The 17,517-nt window shown below is 40.0% G+C and overlaps 1 protein-coding gene across 1 annotated transcript in view; it reads left to right on the top strand.

Moving 5' to 3' along the window:
• BRAP (BRCA1 associated protein) overlaps window positions 1–13,779 on the top strand; it is a 30,083-nt gene extending 16,304 nt beyond the window's left edge. Inside the window, exons 7-12 of the mRNA XM_061141915.1 lie at window positions 1,277–1,352; window positions 2,049–2,187; window positions 2,563–2,672; window positions 4,565–4,654; window positions 8,985–9,088; window positions 11,315–13,779. Of these exons, the coding sequence (XP_060997898.1) occupies window positions 1,277–1,352; window positions 2,049–2,187; window positions 2,563–2,672; window positions 4,565–4,654; window positions 8,985–9,088; window positions 11,315–11,678 (883 nt within the window). The 3' untranslated portion in view covers window positions 11,679–13,779. The remainder of the gene's footprint in view (window positions 1–1,276; window positions 1,353–2,048; window positions 2,188–2,562; window positions 2,673–4,564; window positions 4,655–8,984; window positions 9,089–11,314) is intronic.
• Window positions 13,780–17,517: the final 3,738 nt, after the last annotated feature.

The raw sequence follows: 17,517 nt of genomic DNA on the forward strand, positions 1-17,517 counted from the left end.
GACACAATGGGTAAAGAGAGGGTGGGATGATTTTTAGAGAATAGAATTGAAACATACACATTATCATATGTAAAATAGATAGCTAGTGAGAGTTTGCTGTATGACGCAAGGAACCCAAAGCTGGTACTCTGTGACAGCAGGTGGGGGTACATAGGGAGGGGGCAGTTGTATACCTATGGCCAATTCATGTTAATGTATGGCAAAAACCATCACAATATTGTAATTAGCCTACAATTAAAAATAAAATATAACTAATTTTATGTATTTAAGGTGTACAACTGGATGACCAGATATACATCAACATTGTAAAATACACATCACAACCAAGCAAGTCATCATATCCATCACTTCACACCTTTACCATTTTCCTTTTTTTTTTTTACTTTTCTTTCTATTTTTATTTTGTGGTGAGACCAGGCTCCACCCTCTAGTAAATTTCAGGAATGTCCTCAGTAAATTATTGTCAATTTAATTGACAATAGTAAATTATTGTCAGGAACTGACAATAATACTGTCAGTTATAGTCAACATTGATGTATACCAGTTCTCCAGAACTTATTCATCTTGCATAACTGAAAGCTTATAACTCTTGACCAATATTTGCCCATTTCCCCCTTTTCCCAGCCCCTGGTAGCCACCTTTCCTCTCTATGTATCTATGAGTTTGGTTTCTGTGCCATTTTTTTGGCTTTTTGTAAATCAGAACAGTACTCACAAGAGCACTGATACCTTCTTCTAGGTGAAATTCATTGTATGATAAAATGTCATATGCATTTCATGAGTACATTAACATTTTTGTTTTAATTTAGTGAAATTTACTACAGAATTTAGTTTCAACTCTTAGGAGCAGCCTTGAGAAGACAAGGGTACATATTGGATGATTAAAACTTTAGGAAGTGGAGATAAGGTAGATTACAAGTAAAAATACATTATGGGTGACCAGACATGAAAAAAATAACTTGTCTCAAGTCTCTAATTGTAATCTGTAAATATCTAGTTCTTTGATTACCTAAGCTTTAGGCAGAAGAGTGGAAAAAGATATGGGACATATGAAGAAAAAGATTTCTCCTTTTTCTTCAGCTTTATCAAGATTTTGTTTTTTCTTTTTGTCTGAGAATAGCTTGGAAGTGTTTGTCTTTTGAATGATAGCCCTAGTTGTTATAAAAAATATTATGTAAGACAGGGAGTATATAAAACTGAATTTTTGACTTTGGGGTTCTATTACAGCTGTCTTTTATATTTAATCTGTGTCATTATTTTTTTGGTGCCCTTTATAGATGTCCTGTTTGCCGATATTGTCAAACGCCAGAGCCAGTAGAAGAAAATAAGTGTTTTGAGTGTGGTGTTCAGGAAGTAAGTAACAAGTGGTGGAAAATAATAATGTACACAGCTTTAATTGTCTGGGATTTTCTTCTGCCCAATGTGACTTAAATTCTCTTCAGTTCTTTTTGAGACAGATTTTTTTTTTTTCCTCTCTGTTGAGGATCAGACAAAAAAAAAAATTAAAATACACAAACTATTTTACTCCTACACAAAATACTTTATGCTTTCATTCTTTGGTGTTTGAAAAGGCTGAGATTTTTGTTGATAAATTATTTTTCCTTGTTGTTTACATAGAGTTCCATAGAATCCAGAGTGAAAACTAATTGACCCATAAGATGATCCTTGTTGGGTTGTTTTTTTTTAAATATTTATTTATTTGGCTGCACTGGGTCTTAGTTGTGGCACTCGGGCTTAGTTATTAGTTATTCAGAGACATGTGGGATCTTAGTTCCGTGATCAAGGATCCAGCCTGAGGACCCTGCATTGGAAGGTGGATTCTTAACCACTGGACCACCAGGGAAGTCCCCTTGTTTGAATAAGGGGACTTATTTGAATTTGAAATAATTTGAATAAGTTTGAATAAGTCCCCTGATTCAGAACTCCTGTAGAAACATCTCTAAATCTCATCCCTTGTCAGGCCTCTCATACACCCCAGTATCATATACCTCATACACCAGGTCATGTAATTTTACATCTCTAATGAAGATCTTACCTCCTTCCTGGCAGAACCTTTGGATTTGTTTAATATGTGGCCACATAGGATGTGGACGATATGTGAGTCGACATGCCTATAAGCACTTTGAGGAGACCCAACACACGTATGCCATGCAGCTCACCAACCATCGAGTCTGGGACTATGCTGGAGGTGAATACCACTCCTATTTTCTAGTTTGGCTTCATTCTGTCTAAAAACATCTCTGTCAGAACCTCTCCACTTCCTTTCTCACACTTGAAATCTTCCTGACAGCTGTGGCAAACTCCAGTTCTCATGGTGACCCATAGGGCCCTCTTTCATATGTGAATGGCCTGCATTGCCCAAGTTAAAGAGAGTTAATACTTATACTCCTGCCCTCTCACTCTTTTTTTAAAAAATTCAAGTGATTTAAACCACTTTTAAAGAAATATTGCACAGCATTTAATTTGGATCTGTGAAAACAAAAATTTTGTCCAAGTTAAAGGTTTATGGAGACCCTTTTCATTCTGAAAAACCATGCCTTGGTTGACTTATTCTTTTCTTTAGATAATTATGTCCATCGACTGGTTGCAAGTAAAACAGATGGAAAGCTGGTACAGTATGAATGTGAAGGTGATACTTGCCAGGAGGAGAAAATAGATGCCTTACAGTTAGAGGTAAGATATTTTATTATTAATCACTAAATACCTATGTCTACTGCTTTTTACTATTCTAACTTGAAAGGTTGTTTGGGCTTTTAATTTTGCCATTTGCCCTGCATGTTAGCTTTTGTTTTAAAGATCTTTATTGCTCTGAAGGAGTCTTTAAATACTTTTATTTCATCTGATTTTCTTCTTTGGAAATCTTAAGTTTCATTGAGCCTTATAATTTTCAACATTATGTTCCTAGTTGTCTCAAATTCAGTGTTAGGGTTATCCTCTGTAGCTGTGATAAAACTAGAAGTTAAGAATCTTCCCGTTGGCATCACAATAGCAGGCGGAAATGGAGCAAACTTGGTCAGAATGAGGAATCCCCAATAGCATCTTTCCATGCCAAGAAGCTTTTTTGTATATGTTGAGTTGGCATTTAGTAATTGGATAAAGATAAAGCCTTATATAGATAAAGCCATTTTGGATATTCATATAAGTGAAGAAACAACAAAATTAGCACATTTGGGTTTTTCTCATAGCGGTAAACTTTATATAACTATAAACTTGATATGTAAATTTTATATTAAGGAAGGAAAAGTTTAACATGAGTCCTATTTTATATAAATTTCAAAACAATTACTTTTGAAACAAATACCTTAACCATTGAAAGAAGTGGACATTTGAAAACTTGCTCATCTCCAGGTGTTTAAGGTCAGTGAAATGGCATAAAATAGAGCTAATGTTGTTACCATTAATATATTGTATTGACATGAAAAAAGTTCCAATCTTTAGTGTTAGGTTTTTAGTAACTCTTACAAATTAAGTATGTTCATTCAGTGAATACCTGTTGAGGATTGCTGTCTGTCAGCTACTCTTCCATGTGCTACTCTTCCATTTAACTTAGCATTAAATGGACTCGCTGCCCTCCTGGAGCATACATTCTAGTGACATACATTCTCCCAAACTGTCCCTTCTTTCTGTGGCTCTTTCATTTTCTTCTCTGGCCTGCAAACATGAGTAGATCTCCAGTCTCCTCGAATGATCTTTTCCAAAATACAAAATGTGATCTTGCCACTCTTTGGCTCACATTTCTAGATGTGATACCCCAGAACTTTGCATAGGCCCCATCTCACCACACCCTACACTCCAGCTTCACTGGTCTTACTTCATGGCTGAGATAATCCTGAATGTCCGCAGCATCACATTTCTCTGGAATCTTTCTGTCTCCTCCTCCTGTCTGTCTGTCAAGGTGTCAAGGGTCCTCTCAAATCTCAGCTTCTGTCAGAAACCCTATCAGATCCTACTGTCATAAGCCATCTGTCCTTTCTCTAGTTACACAGCACTGTTCATTCATTCCTGCACTTGGGTAGCAAACTTTTCTTGACATCCAGAATGTGCCAGGCACCGAGGGCACAAAATTAAAGATATAGCCTTGCTTTCAAAGAGTTCACAGTCCAGTCAAGGAGAGAGCCTGGTAAATGGCTGATTAAGTGCTAATGTCGTAAGTGCTATTAATGATAGGCACAGTGGGAGCCAAGAGGGGCAGTTAACCCAAGGCTGGAAGTGACAGGGACAACTTCCTGAAGGGGTAGCTGGATGAGCTGGTTTGAGTTATACTTGATTTAAAACCATGTGGTTCTTCTTGAAGCCAGCTTGATCAGAAACAAGGGTTTTTTAAATTGTACATTTCTCTGTTTGTCCCTAACTAGATTGATTGTAAGCCCCCAGAGGGGACTGAAGTGTAACTGTCATCTCTGTGCTCCCCTAATTTATTGAGTAGAGTGGAACCAGGGTGTAATATACATTCTGAATGTTCCTCTTAACTCTTCTGCAGGTCATTGAAAATCAGGTTTTAATTGACTTTCAGAGACTGACAACAGTAACTTATGTTTTGGTGTCCATTCTCTGTGTTTTTGTAGTATTCGTATTTACTAACAAGCCAGCTGGAGTCACAACGAATCTACTGGGAAAACAAGATAGTCCGGATAGAGAAGGACACAGCAGAGGAAGTAAGTTTCTCGTTTGAGGACTACTAAAATGCCACATGCTAGGACAGCCTGCTGTTGGGTGGGAGAAGGCAGAGTACAGGGGAAAATGGATCTTATAATCTTTCTTTTTAGTCTCATCTATAGGTAGAGAGATGGTTTACCTCTAAAAAAGAAACCTTTGTTTTATGTCAGTTAAATTTCAGCAAAGCTGGAGGCTAGTAAGGGTAGAAAAAAGAAAAGATTTGGAATCACTTGGCTCACTGCTGCTGCTGCTAAGTCGCTTCAGTTGTGTCTGAGTCTGTGTGACCCCATAGATGGCAGCCCACCAGGCTCCCCCGTCCTTGGGATTCTCCAGGCAAGAACACTGGAGTGGGTTGCCATTTCCTTCTCCAGTGCATGAAAGTGAAAAGTGAAAGTGAAGTCGCTCAGTCTTGTCTGACTCTTAGCGACCCCATGGACTACAGCCTACCAGGCTCCTCTGTCCATGGGATTTTCCAGGCAAGAGTACTGGAGTGGGTTGCCACTGCCTTCTCTGACTTGGCTCACTCTAGTGACCTAACTCTTGATCAAGGTTCCAGTAAACACCTGACTTGCCATTATACTGGAGACTTACCCTCTGAAGGCTGTATCAGGAAACAACTTCCAGACAACAGTGAGAGTGAAATTAGTCAAAAAGAGGAAAAGGAAGACACAAAAATACACTTACTGCAAATGTAATCAACTAAGCATAATTGAAGAGAAGGGAAGTGGACATATATTCTCACCTAGGACTAGTAAATCAAGATTTTATTGTGTGCTGACCCCTGCACACAATCTTATTGTGTGCTGAGCCCTATTCTATACTAAATTAAGGAAAAAATTAGACACTTGGTATGTACTTAAAAAAAGAAACCTTGGATTTAAAGCCTTAAGTAATTTTGAGGTTGGGATGTTGTTTGTTTGTTCATTCAGTCAGGTTTTCTAGTGGCTTGTGCAATTCCATTTAAAAAATAGAAGTATGTGCATGAGGATTTGTAATTTGAGTCAGCCAAGTGGTTTGTCAACTTGGGAACAGCTGCTTTGGGGAGCTGAATATGGGCTCCTAAGGCAACAAGATGGTGCTTTAAAATTGAAGGGAATAAAATTAGGCAGAGATGCTAGAGTAGTCAGCATGGCACCTTGTTGGTCTCAGGCAGTGGTCTTGAAAATTTAACAAGATAATCCTTTAAAGAAGAGGCCATTCACTGTTCCAGTGGGTAGAAAAGAAAAGTGGTGTGATTTGGTGGAAATCCAGCCCAGAGTGGCCCAGAGCTCCACCTACTTGGTTTTCCCTTTGTCTGCAGCATGCATAAGGAACCCTGAGGGTACCAGAGAAAGGAGTTTGAAAACCAGTGAGCACCTGAATGTTCATGTATAACTGGGGCTCTGGGAACCATTCTCAGGATCTAGGGACACTGGTCATAATTCAGTGATTCCCTTAGTCTTAAAGGCTTTTAAATTTAAATCATTGATTTAAATAGTTATTTTAAAAATGCTTATCTTAGTAACTTTGTGAATCCCCACCCAATAACTGGGTGAATTCTCCTAGATACCACTTTTTTCCTGGAATTCCCTAAGTGGTCCAGTGGTTAGGACTCTGCAGTTTCACTGACAAAGGGGAAGGGTTTAATCCCTGGTCGGGGAACTGAAATCCCACAAGTTGCATGACACAGCTTAAAGAAAAAAGATAAATCTTTTCTTTTAAGCCTCTAGCTCCATATATAAATTGCTGTTTTTCCAGCTATGGATTGTGAACTGAGTTTGGTGGGCCACAACTGGTATTTTTATTAAACAGCATGGGATAGATATCAGAGTGTACCACATTTAATACTACTTTGTGAAACTTCTGTTTCAGGAGTGTTTGTGTGTGTGTGTGTGTGTGTGTACAAAGTGTTTCTTACTGCGGGCTAATGGTCAGAAATGTTTCTTAAACCACCAATTTAAACCATCATAACATTTGTCTCTAGCAATATTAAAAACCTTTTTGAGGTCACTTAGTATTTTTCATCTTGATTTAAATGTGTTTGCCTTATTGTCTTTAGTCACCAAAACATACAGTTTGGTTCCTTTTGATGGTTATTTCTGTCCTTTCCAGTTTCCCTGAACTGATTGGAGTAAGTTTAAGAGAAAAAGGTCAAAAGGATCTCATGGTCTTATTTTAAAAACAGTATTGAGGAAAAAATTAATATCGAATAGAATTTGAGTAATTTGAAAGCTACTTTTATTTTTATGACATAGCAGAACTTTTAGAAATCTCCCTTTAATTGCATGTTCTTCCAACTTAATAACGTTGGCTCTAAAGTTAATTACTACAAAGCAGTTATTCTTATTTTTTTAAAAAAAAGGGAGCAGTGCAGTTAGAGACCTGCTAGGCAGGCCATATGGCAAATGTTTAAAAAGAAAGCATTAAAAGTAGTGACCTTTTTTCTGGCATGATGGATGTTGCATGAATATCTGCTGAGAGTTTAGATCTTGCCCAGAGGTCACTTTTCCTTTGTTATTGAGCTTTGGCCCACTGTCTGATGCAGAGAGGGTTTTAGAACTTGGCTTTGAACCCAGACTTGGGGGGGTCCAGTCCTGGACTCACATCACTCTAGCTGGGTGACCCTGGGGTCTATTGCCTCACCTTTCTCAAGCCTCAGTTTCTGTAAAAAGTTTATACACCTAAGTCATAGGTTTGTAATAAAGAATAAATGGAAAAAAAGGGAATAAATGAGATACTACCTATAAGACACCTAGCCAATGCCTGAACCATAGGATTTAAACTCTCAGTCACTTCCATTTCCTACTATTAATACCTCATGACCCACCTATCTTCTTCCTGTCTTTAGACCAGTGATAAGTTTTTAAGACAATGTAATATGAATTCTTTCTGTAAATTGCCTTTATATAAACTCAATAAACTAAGAACTGCTTATGTTGCATGTGACTTCAGAGTACATGAGAATATTAATAGTGAGTTTGGAGGGGAAAGAATACCAAACAGCTAGAATCACCTGTTAACAAGTACCTTTGGATTATTTGGATAATACAGTTGACCCTTAAACAGCATGGGTTTGAACTGCACTTACATGTGGATTTTTTTCAACGGATGCCTACTATAGTACTACAGGAACCACAGATGGTTAAATCTGCAGATGCAGAACCTCAGAGCACTGATGATAAAGTTATACTCGGATTTTCAATTTTAAGGGGGTTGAGATCCCTAACCCCCACATCATTCAAGGGTCAAGTGTAATTTTAGAATATGATCTCAAGAGGTAAAAAACAGTAGTGAGTTAAAAATGGGAGATTCTTGTCCTCCTACACTATTGATAGGAATGTAAATTGGTGCAGTCACTATGAAAGACAGAATGGAGGTTCCTTAAAAAAATTAAAAATAGAGCTACCATACGATCGTGCAATCCCATTCTTAAACATATATCTGGAAAAGACGTAAACTCTAATCGGAAAAGATAAATGCACCCCAGTGTTCATAGCAGCACTATTTATAATATCCAATACAAATAGAAGAAACCTAAATGTCCATCAACAGATAAATAGATGAAGATGTGGTACATATATACAATGGAATACTACTTAGCCATAAAAAAAGAATGAAATAATGCCATTTGCAGTAATATGAATGGACTTAGAGATTATCATATTAAATAAAGTAAGTCAAAGAAAGACAAGGATTATATGATTATCAGTTACATCCAAATCTTAAAAAATAATACAAATGAATCTATTTACAAAACAGAAACAGGCTCACAGATATGGAAAACAAATTTATATTTACCAAAGAGGATAGGAAGGGGAGTGTGGAATTAACTGATACACACTACTATATTTGAAATAGATAAGCAAGAAGGATGTACTGTATAACACAGGGAATCATATTAAATATCTTATAATAACCTATAATGGAAAATAATCTGAAAAAATATATGTATAACTGGATCACTTTTCTGTATACATGAAACTACCATAATATTACAAATAAGCTACACTTCAATTAAAAGAAAAAAAAGAATGGGAGGTTCTGGTCTGGCTTCTGACAAAACCATCTCCTGCTCTGCAGCCTGAAGCTCTACCTTCTAGCAGTTTCACTCAACATTCAGTAGCTTTTGATCCCTCTTCATCCTGGTTGAGAGAAATGGTAAGAAAAAAGGGAGTTCTCAAAATACTTACTCTTGTTGCAGAAATTCTTTCCGATAATGGTCTCACCTTTTCTAAGTTTGGTTTGTCAAAGTTAAAGACAAGTAGTCAGGGGGTGAAAATTGTAAAGTTAGCCCCAAAGGCCACACAGCTTTGTCTTTGAAATAAAACTGATCTCTTTTTACTCTTTCAGATTAACAACATGAAGACCAAATTTAAAGAAACAATTGAGAAATGTGATAATCTAGAGCACAGACTAAATGATCTCCTGAAAGAAAAGCAGTCTGTGGAAAGAAAGTAGGTATAACTGATCTATTCTTTTAATTAGCTATTTTATTCTAACAAGCTCCATAAACAGAGAATCTCCTTTATTCCCATGGACACGCACTCATTATTGTCAAGTGTGTGTGTATCACCAAGTTTTCAAGGGTCTCCCTATATATGGAGCAGATCTACTGTGACTTCCTGTTTAGTAAAAAATTCAGTGTTTCATGCCAGATGGATGCCATGTGGAATACAGGGCTCTCTCCTGATGACTGTGCTTACACTGTGCACAAGTGTCTCCTATTTTTGCCTGTAGAAAGCTATCTCCCTTTGCCCAGAGCCTCTCTGAGCCATGGTGACTGAGAAATGGCAGTTAGGAAAGATATTTACATCTAAACTGGAGATGGTGTGTCTTCTGGCTTTGCTTGGGAGTTAAAGGCAAAGATACTGAATATGGAGCGAAAAACTCATTAACAACATGGCAAGAACTACTGTTTTCTACTACTGTAGAACAGTAGTTCTCTACTACTATTATTTGGGAAGATAATTGCTACTAAATGAAACTACTTTTCTAGCATAAGTTAGACTCACAAAAATAATTGGATTTTTTGCCTCCAGACAAATGGATAAAAAATAAAGGGGATAATTGTCCCTTAAGAAGGTTTTTTGTTTTTTTTTTTTAATCTTTTATTTTGGAATAAATTAAGGTTTACAAAAAGGTTGCAACGATAGTTCTAAGAATTTACATACACCTTTCACCTGTTTTCCCCCTAGCAAATAACTGGATATTTTTAGTGGTCTGGGGGTGTGTGTGTGTGGTAAAATCCGTATTACATAGATTTTGCCATATTAATCATTTTAAGTATATCAGTCAGTGACATGAGGTGCCTTCACAGTGTGCAACTATGATTCCAGAATTTTTCATCACTCCAACAGAAACTTTACCAAAGGGGTTAACTGTTGTGAAAACAACACTACACCATAAATAGAAATAAAAATAAAAAGTCTCTTTTACTTTCAGTGCCCTAACTAATTGAACTGTTCCAAAGAATTTAAAAGTTAAAACTAAAAGTTTTCTTTCACTCCCAAATCCTGCATGGGTACCCAACCTCTAGGATCTAATGCCTGATGATCTGAGGTAGACCTGATGTAATAATAATACAAAAAGTGCACAATAAATGTAATGCGCTTGAATCATCCTGAAACAGTCCCCTCCTCACTTCCTGGTTCATGGAAAAACTGTCTTCCATGAAATCAGTCCCTGGTGCCAAACAGGTTGGGGACCACTGATCTAGAGGTTCTTAATGGCACCAGTGAATACTTCTTGTTCGAGCTCTTTTACTGTACCTGTACATCTCACATACATCTTTTTTCTACAAAAATTGAATAATATTAGGTATTCTATTTGGTAAAATATTCTGTTTTGGAGGTTTTTTTTTTTTCCTTTGGACTGGTACACCTAGATCTATATCCTGTAACATGTATGAAAATCATAATTTTAACTAGTTCCCCTTGATGGACATGTTTTACTACTATAAACAATGTTGCAATAAGCATCTTTGTCCATATGTCATTTAGTGCAACCCTGAATATATTTATTTTATAGGATAAATTCTTGGAAGTAGAATAGCTATGTCAGAGGGCAGGTGAAATTTTGATTTTCATAGATGTTGCCAAGTTGATTTCCATTGAGTGTGTAGCAGTTCACACTCCAGTGCCACCATGTGGGAGTGCCCCCTTTCCCCACATCTGAGCTCTCTGGCATTCTGATACATAAAAATGGTATTTCAAGTGGTGTTTTAATTTGTCATTCTTTACTTGTGAGTAAGATTGAGCATCAATAAGGCACTCCCTCTTCTTGAAGACTCTTCTCCAGCAAATGCAGTGAGGTCAGAGCACTTGACTCTTTAAGAATGTCACTTTTCCTCATAACTTCTTTATCACAGTTATCATATCTAAGCCACTCATGTAAACAATTCAGAGAAGCAGTAGACATTTTACCATGAGTCACAGAATAGTTTCTGCTATTGAAAAATCTCTGATCCTGAAATATTGTCCTGAAGCTACACTTGAGTTAACCGAAGCAGAATTCTGATTTCAGATGGCTATTGCAGTGGCAGCAGACCCCTTGGCCATGGGAGGGAGTGGTCTGCCATAAGTGGATTCTGAGGTCATGTTCTCTGTTCAATCCCAGAGCAGAAAGGGGACTCTTGTCAGCAAATGGAAAACATGCATTGTCTTCCTTTGTTTTTGTGAAAGGTGCACTCAGCTAAACACTAAAGTGGCCAAACTCACCACGGAGCTCAAAGAGGAGCAGGAAATGAACAAGTGTTTGCGAGCCAATCAAGTCCTCCTGCAGAACAAGCTAAAGGAGGAGGAGAGGGTGTTAAAAGAGACCTGTGACCAGAAGGACCTGCAGATCACCGAGATCCAGGAGCAGCTGCGGGATGTCATGTTCTACCTGGAAACGCAGCAGAAAATCAACCACCTGCCCGCTGAGACCCGGCAGGAAATCCAGGAGGGACAGATCAACATCGCCATGGCCTCAGCCTCCAGCCCCCCATCTTCTGGGGGCAGTGGGAAGCTGTCCTCCAGGAAGGGCCGCAGCAAGAGGGGCAAGTGATCTTTGGAGAGGTGCACTTCCCCAGGACTGTTCTCCCTGGCACAGCGAGGGCGTGCTGGGGCCTTCAGCTAACTGTGAGGGTGGACCCTGAATAAGTATAAGTCAGGATCAAGCCACAGTTGTTTGGATCTTTCATTTGCTAGCGTGTGGTGTAACGACCGTAGAAGGCTGACGACCAGGAGAGCTGAGGGAAACAAGCAGTGTTTTCAAAGGTGGCTGCTTTTCTCAACCATGATAGTTCACTAACCTCAGACGTTCTGATGACCATTTTGCCTTCCTACTTGATAGATGCCCCAACACTGCTGTGCATTTTTCCGTTGTATTTATTGAGTTGGTGTATTTGACTTCCAGTTCTGGGGTCAGTTTAAGAGCTCGGATTTTTTTTGTGTCCCCTGAAAGGTAATGTTACCTCGCTCTAAGGCACCAAACTTGCCAGAAGTCACAGCAGTTGCTTGAGAGAGAGGCTCCCGTTGGCCACTAAGGATTTATGAAAACGCCCTAGCATTAGTCTCATATCATTGGCATCACTTCTTGCCTCTGGGGAATTGAAGAAATGGTTAGATGTTAAATGAAAAGAGGCTAGGTGTGTAAACCCAGCACTGGCTTGTCACCAGCAGCCATCTCCTCTTGCTCTAGGCCTCGCCAGGAAAAACAAACAGCCCCCGGGCATACTGAGTGGACCCAGTGTAGGAAAACTGGTGACGTCCCCACTTTGTTTATTTTTGATGCCTCCACAGCTCATTATGAACCTCAGAGAAGGAGGCTTAATTTTTGCTCTAAGATTCAAATCTCAGTGGATTTCCTAGCATCCAGCAAGAAGAAGCGGGCAGATTTATCATCCATGTGAAAAGGTATGAGCAAGGCCACTGACTGGCTGACTGTATTTTGTTGGGATCAGTATTTCCTGAGTGTTTACAGAAAATTGGGCTACGTGTTTCGATTGTGACTAGAGGAGCTTAGGCAGATCTGCAGTTACGCTTTGAAGATATATCCAAAAGGCTGTTGCTAAATTCAAAAATTAGAATTTTAACAGAGGCCCCTTTAAAACAGTCATGTAATGCTTATATGGGCCAACAGAGGGTCTGTGTACTTTTTCTAGAAACAGAAATGTCAAAAAAAAACCCTCGCAATATGTGGTAATTAAGCAAAATTAAAGTAAGACCCGTGTTGGAATTTAGCTTCCAAAAGAGGTAGCTATATAGGTTAACAAGACACACTGTTAAATGATGGGTTTTCTTTTCTGTTTTTATAATTAGACAAAGTTTTCAAATGATCACACTTCAGAACTGGTTTTTAGCCTATGATTAGGCCTCATCCTCCAAAAGTCTTCCGTGTCACCTCTTCACACACCAACTGTATGGCTAATCACAATGCGTTTCTGTGGGGTCTGCCACAGCATTTCCCAAAGAACCTTCTCTGTAACTCTGCAACATGAATGTACTCAGACATTCTCAATTTTTTCTTAGGGCAAACCAATTCCACAAGTCCCCCTTGGACTTATATATATATATATACAGGTATCTTAAAGCAAAAGTGGGAATGGGAAGCTAACCTAATTCTCTTTCCTATAGAGATTCTATTTTATTTAAAATCTATTTTTACACTAGTTAGAATCCTGCTTTTTTGGCCAAGTACTTGTTGTGCGTGTCTGACCTTGCAGAAGCTGGGGTGGATCGTAGCATACTAATTAAGAGAATTAGAAGTAGTTGACAAAGCTTGCTTGCTCCTCATTTCTCTGTGATCACCTCTTGTCAAGCAGCTCTGCCACCACTGGGAGAACAGAGATTTTTCTCAGTACAGGTGAGGTAAACACTCTGAAAGGCTGTGCCCAGAGGAAGGAGCAAATAGGCAAATGTTTCCAAACTACTTGAAGGTTTAAAAAAAAATGTTCCAGAAAAAAATCTTGTCAAGCTATGTAAAGAAAATGTTTTAAAAAAAAAAAAAAAAAAAAAAAAACAGTCAACGAGTCATGTTTGAATTTGACAAAATTACATAAGGTAGAAACTCTTAGTGTTTTCTGCAGGATGAAAATGAACCACTTAACATATCCATACTACCTTGAACAGTGAAATTGCATTAAAATAACCAAACTTTGAAATGATTCTGCCATGTGTGAAATCTGTGTCTCTCTGGTGGTTATTTTGCTTGGGAGCTTGTACCTGAATCATCTAAGAAAAAGTAACTGAACCAGATAGAGAAGAAGGTTCTCTGAATTGGGAGGCTTGGGTTAAGAGAAGACCCAGATGCACCATTCTCTTGCAAACTATGGTTAAAAAAAAAAAAAAAAAACAGTTTCTACACCCAAGACTTTTTCCCAGGCCCTCTACAGAGATAGGGTGGTTTTGTTTTTGAAAACTGTCATAAATGTGACTCATTCAGGATCCACCGTGTAAGACAAAGCACTGAAGCAACTCCCCGCTCCCTGCTTGCTCAGTGAAGTTGCTCTGGGCTGAAAAAGGGATTTAAACAGCAAGTCAGTAAGAATGTGGAGAACTTGGCAAATCACAAATGAACAACCTTCTGTCACTACTTGGAAACCCCTCTCCTGGTGCAGTCAGGGTACACAAGCTACAAATACTACCCGTAAGATTTGGCTGCCGTGCATGACGCCACATTGCTTGGGCTGGTGGCAGATTTTGGCTCGTTGTGATAAAGTCCATGGGCTAATCTGGAAAAGAAAAGTCACTCTTACAACACTTGAGGAAAGCTATTTTGTTTCCTCCAGGATAAAGCTGATTTAACTCTGTTGCAGTGATTCTGCTGTGTTACTTCCCTCTTGGCAGCAGAAGGGAAAATTTTCAGGAACTTTTCTTGAGATCTAGCTCCTGTTCTTTAATGGCACTGGGGGGTACATCTAAACCACCCAGAGACCTGGCCAGCATCTGAAGCAGGGTTAGGAAGCCACCAAGTGTTCTCTGGCAGGCCTCTGCTGCTGGCCAGTCTTCATTCCTGCCTGTGAAAATTTCTTAAATGGGAGTCCTAGAATTCTCTGTAGTGGTTACACCAACAGATGCAGCTTTTAAAGTTAAGATTTTTTAAATGACAGAGTAAAGTCATAATAGCCTGTCCTCTGAGGAACCCTGAGTTCTACCCCAGAGCCAAAGCTCAATCTCCTCTGCGATGTGGTTCTCTCCCCCCAAGGCAGTACTGCAGTCAGCCTGCAGCAGGCAAAAAGCATGCTTTGCATTTGTGCATTAGGGCACTTCAGGGAAGTTATATAAGACTTTTTACTTTTTGGGGGGGTCGGGGAGAGAGAGAGTGGTCTCTTTATCCTGATTAATGTCATAACTCTTTTATACCCTCTTCTCATTTTCTAAAGGGGCTTCCCTGGTAGCTCAGAGGTTAAAGCATCTGCCTGCAATGCAGGAGACCTGGGTTCGATCCCTTGGTCAGGAAGATTCCCTGGAGAAGGAAATGGCAACCCACTCTAGTATTCTTGCCTGGAGAATCCTATGGACAGAGGAGCCTGGTGGGCTACAGTCCATGGGGTCTCAAAGAGTTGGACATGGCTGAGCAACTTCACTTTCATTTTCTGAAGGTAGTGGTAACCATTTACCACCTGATGGTAACCCTTCTTCTTGCTTCCCTGAAACTTACGTGCCCTCCCCAGAATGCTGTCATTTAGGACACGGTTTCTGTCAGGCATGAATTTTGAAAGCTGGACTTCCAGAGGCGAAAACTATTTCAGAACCATTTTAGCTAGTGTGCCTTTCCTGGACATTGAGCAGTCTCTCACTGTAATTCTGGAAGCTTATAAGAGCCTGAAAGGTGGTCTGCAGTTGGTTTTTAGTCTGGATTTTGAATTCTTTCTGCCTTAAAGAAGGCCAGGAAGAGATGAACAGTCAGTCGTGTTATACACAATGACTGTGGCCTTGGGGGCCTAATACTGAACTTCTCTGGGGCAGAAACTTCTCACTGGAATCAGCAGCAAAATGTGGTTTTGGCACTGGGCAGGGAGCTGCGCTGGTGCAGACAGCATTTGTTACTCTGAGGCTGATTACCGTTTCTGTAGTGAAGTGGTTATCAAGTTCACCTCACAAGGCTAATTACCAAGCACACAATATGAACTAAATCAGCTTTGCTTCTTTTCAGACTCTGTTCTAAATCCCCGACCCAAAACTCCTTTCAGATCCAGCAGATCTTGAAATAAATGAAGAGAGGTTTGTCTGGGGCTGGGGAAAGGGAGGGTCCATCAAAGGGTGAAATCACCAGCAAGATCTTGGGCCATGAAGGTGTTTGACACCTAGGATGAATCTACCCTAGTACAACACGACTGACTCTAAAATAAAATCAAAGTGAGGGGCTTCCCTGGTGGTCCAGTGGCTAAGACTCTGCACTCTAAATGCAGGGGCCTGGGTTTGATCCCTGGTCAGGGAACTAGGTGCCACAAGCCACAACTAAAAGATCCCACTTGCTGCAACAAGTTCCCGTGCAGACAAAAAAAAAAAAAAAGAGTCTATGGCACTGAATAGGAAAAACAGTTCTGACTTGCCCTCTGTGGAGATGTCTTTTGCCATCTTCTGCTGGGAAGAAGCAGCAAGTCCCAGAACAAACCTTCTAGTTGATTTGTTTCCTCATTTAAAAAGAACAACTGAGATCCCTCCAGCTATATGGATTCCTGATTCTAAATTCTCCATTCTTTGGTTGTGGCCCAACGGGCTAAAAGTTCAGACTTTTCCCTGGAGGGTGAGAGAAGGCGAGTGCCATAAAGAGAAGGTGTTTCCACCACTTGAGAAACTTGCTTGTATCACTTACATCATTACTGCTGTGCTTAACACCAGCAGGCTGAGGCGCTAAATGGAAAAGAAGGAACGCAAACTAATTTCTGGGCAGAACAGATCACATAGAAAGACCTAGAAGTGAAGAAGAAATGGAAAATTTCAGAAGGAATCAGGAGAGTTGCTGGCTTAGAGACACTCCAGCGGACAGCAAATTGGAACTTATCGCACAAAGCCAGCAGGTCCTGCGGCAGTATTCTCCAGGAATTAATCTTTTGTGAAGAAACTAGCCCTCGTCGTAGCTGTGCCCACTCACACATCCTGATTAGTTTATGCATGCTTGGAAACTCTGAGCCTAAAACCACTTGCCAAAGTGACCGCAACAGAAGAGCCACGTCATGACTCCCCCACCTCCCCGCTCCACCTGTCCTTGGGGAAACAAATGAAAAGCCTGCTTTCGAAACGCACGCCTCAGGAAAACAGCCTTTCAGTTGCATTTGTTTCTATGCTGCGCAAAATCAACACTGACTGGCTTTGATCCCAAACAGGGCCAACTGCGGACACTGAGATTTCTGCAACCTCTGGCGGGCCTCCCCACCCCCAGCACATTCAACTTCAATTACGTGGGAACGGGCCCGGGGCCGGGGGCTGCCGCCAGATTCTCCTGGCCCAGCCTAGGAGGCCCCGTGCTGTGGCCCAGAATCTTTCCTAAAAGTCTCTGCAGGATCGCTCGGGTCGCTGCCAATCCTGCACTTTCTGTTTGGCCAGATTCCTGGCTGTTTGACCAGAGTCAGGCTAAGGCTCTGTCCTGCTCCTTTTCTTCCTGTATGCCGGGACCTCCTCTCCCTGCAATCCCACTGCCTCTCACAGTTTTATGTAAATAAGGATGTCCTGCTGCTTTTCAGAACCAGAATAATCCCCCCAAAGATAACCCACACCACGCAGTCCTCAGGAAAGGGCTGTCTTTTTGGTGAACTCTGTTCAAACACTTTTCACCTGCTGAGATAATATTCTTGTACAAAGGGAGGTAATTAATGTCAAAGAACCCTGATTGGATTATTGTTGGCTCCTGTGAACCCAAGTAGACAGGGAAAAACCTAAAACAACACCCCCCTGAGAGA

This window comes from Dama dama, chromosome 5 (genome assembly GCF_033118175.1).
Source record: "Dama dama isolate Ldn47 chromosome 5, ASM3311817v1, whole genome shotgun sequence".
In the NCBI taxonomy this organism is placed as follows: Eukaryota; Metazoa; Chordata; class Mammalia; order Artiodactyla; family Cervidae; genus Dama; species Dama dama.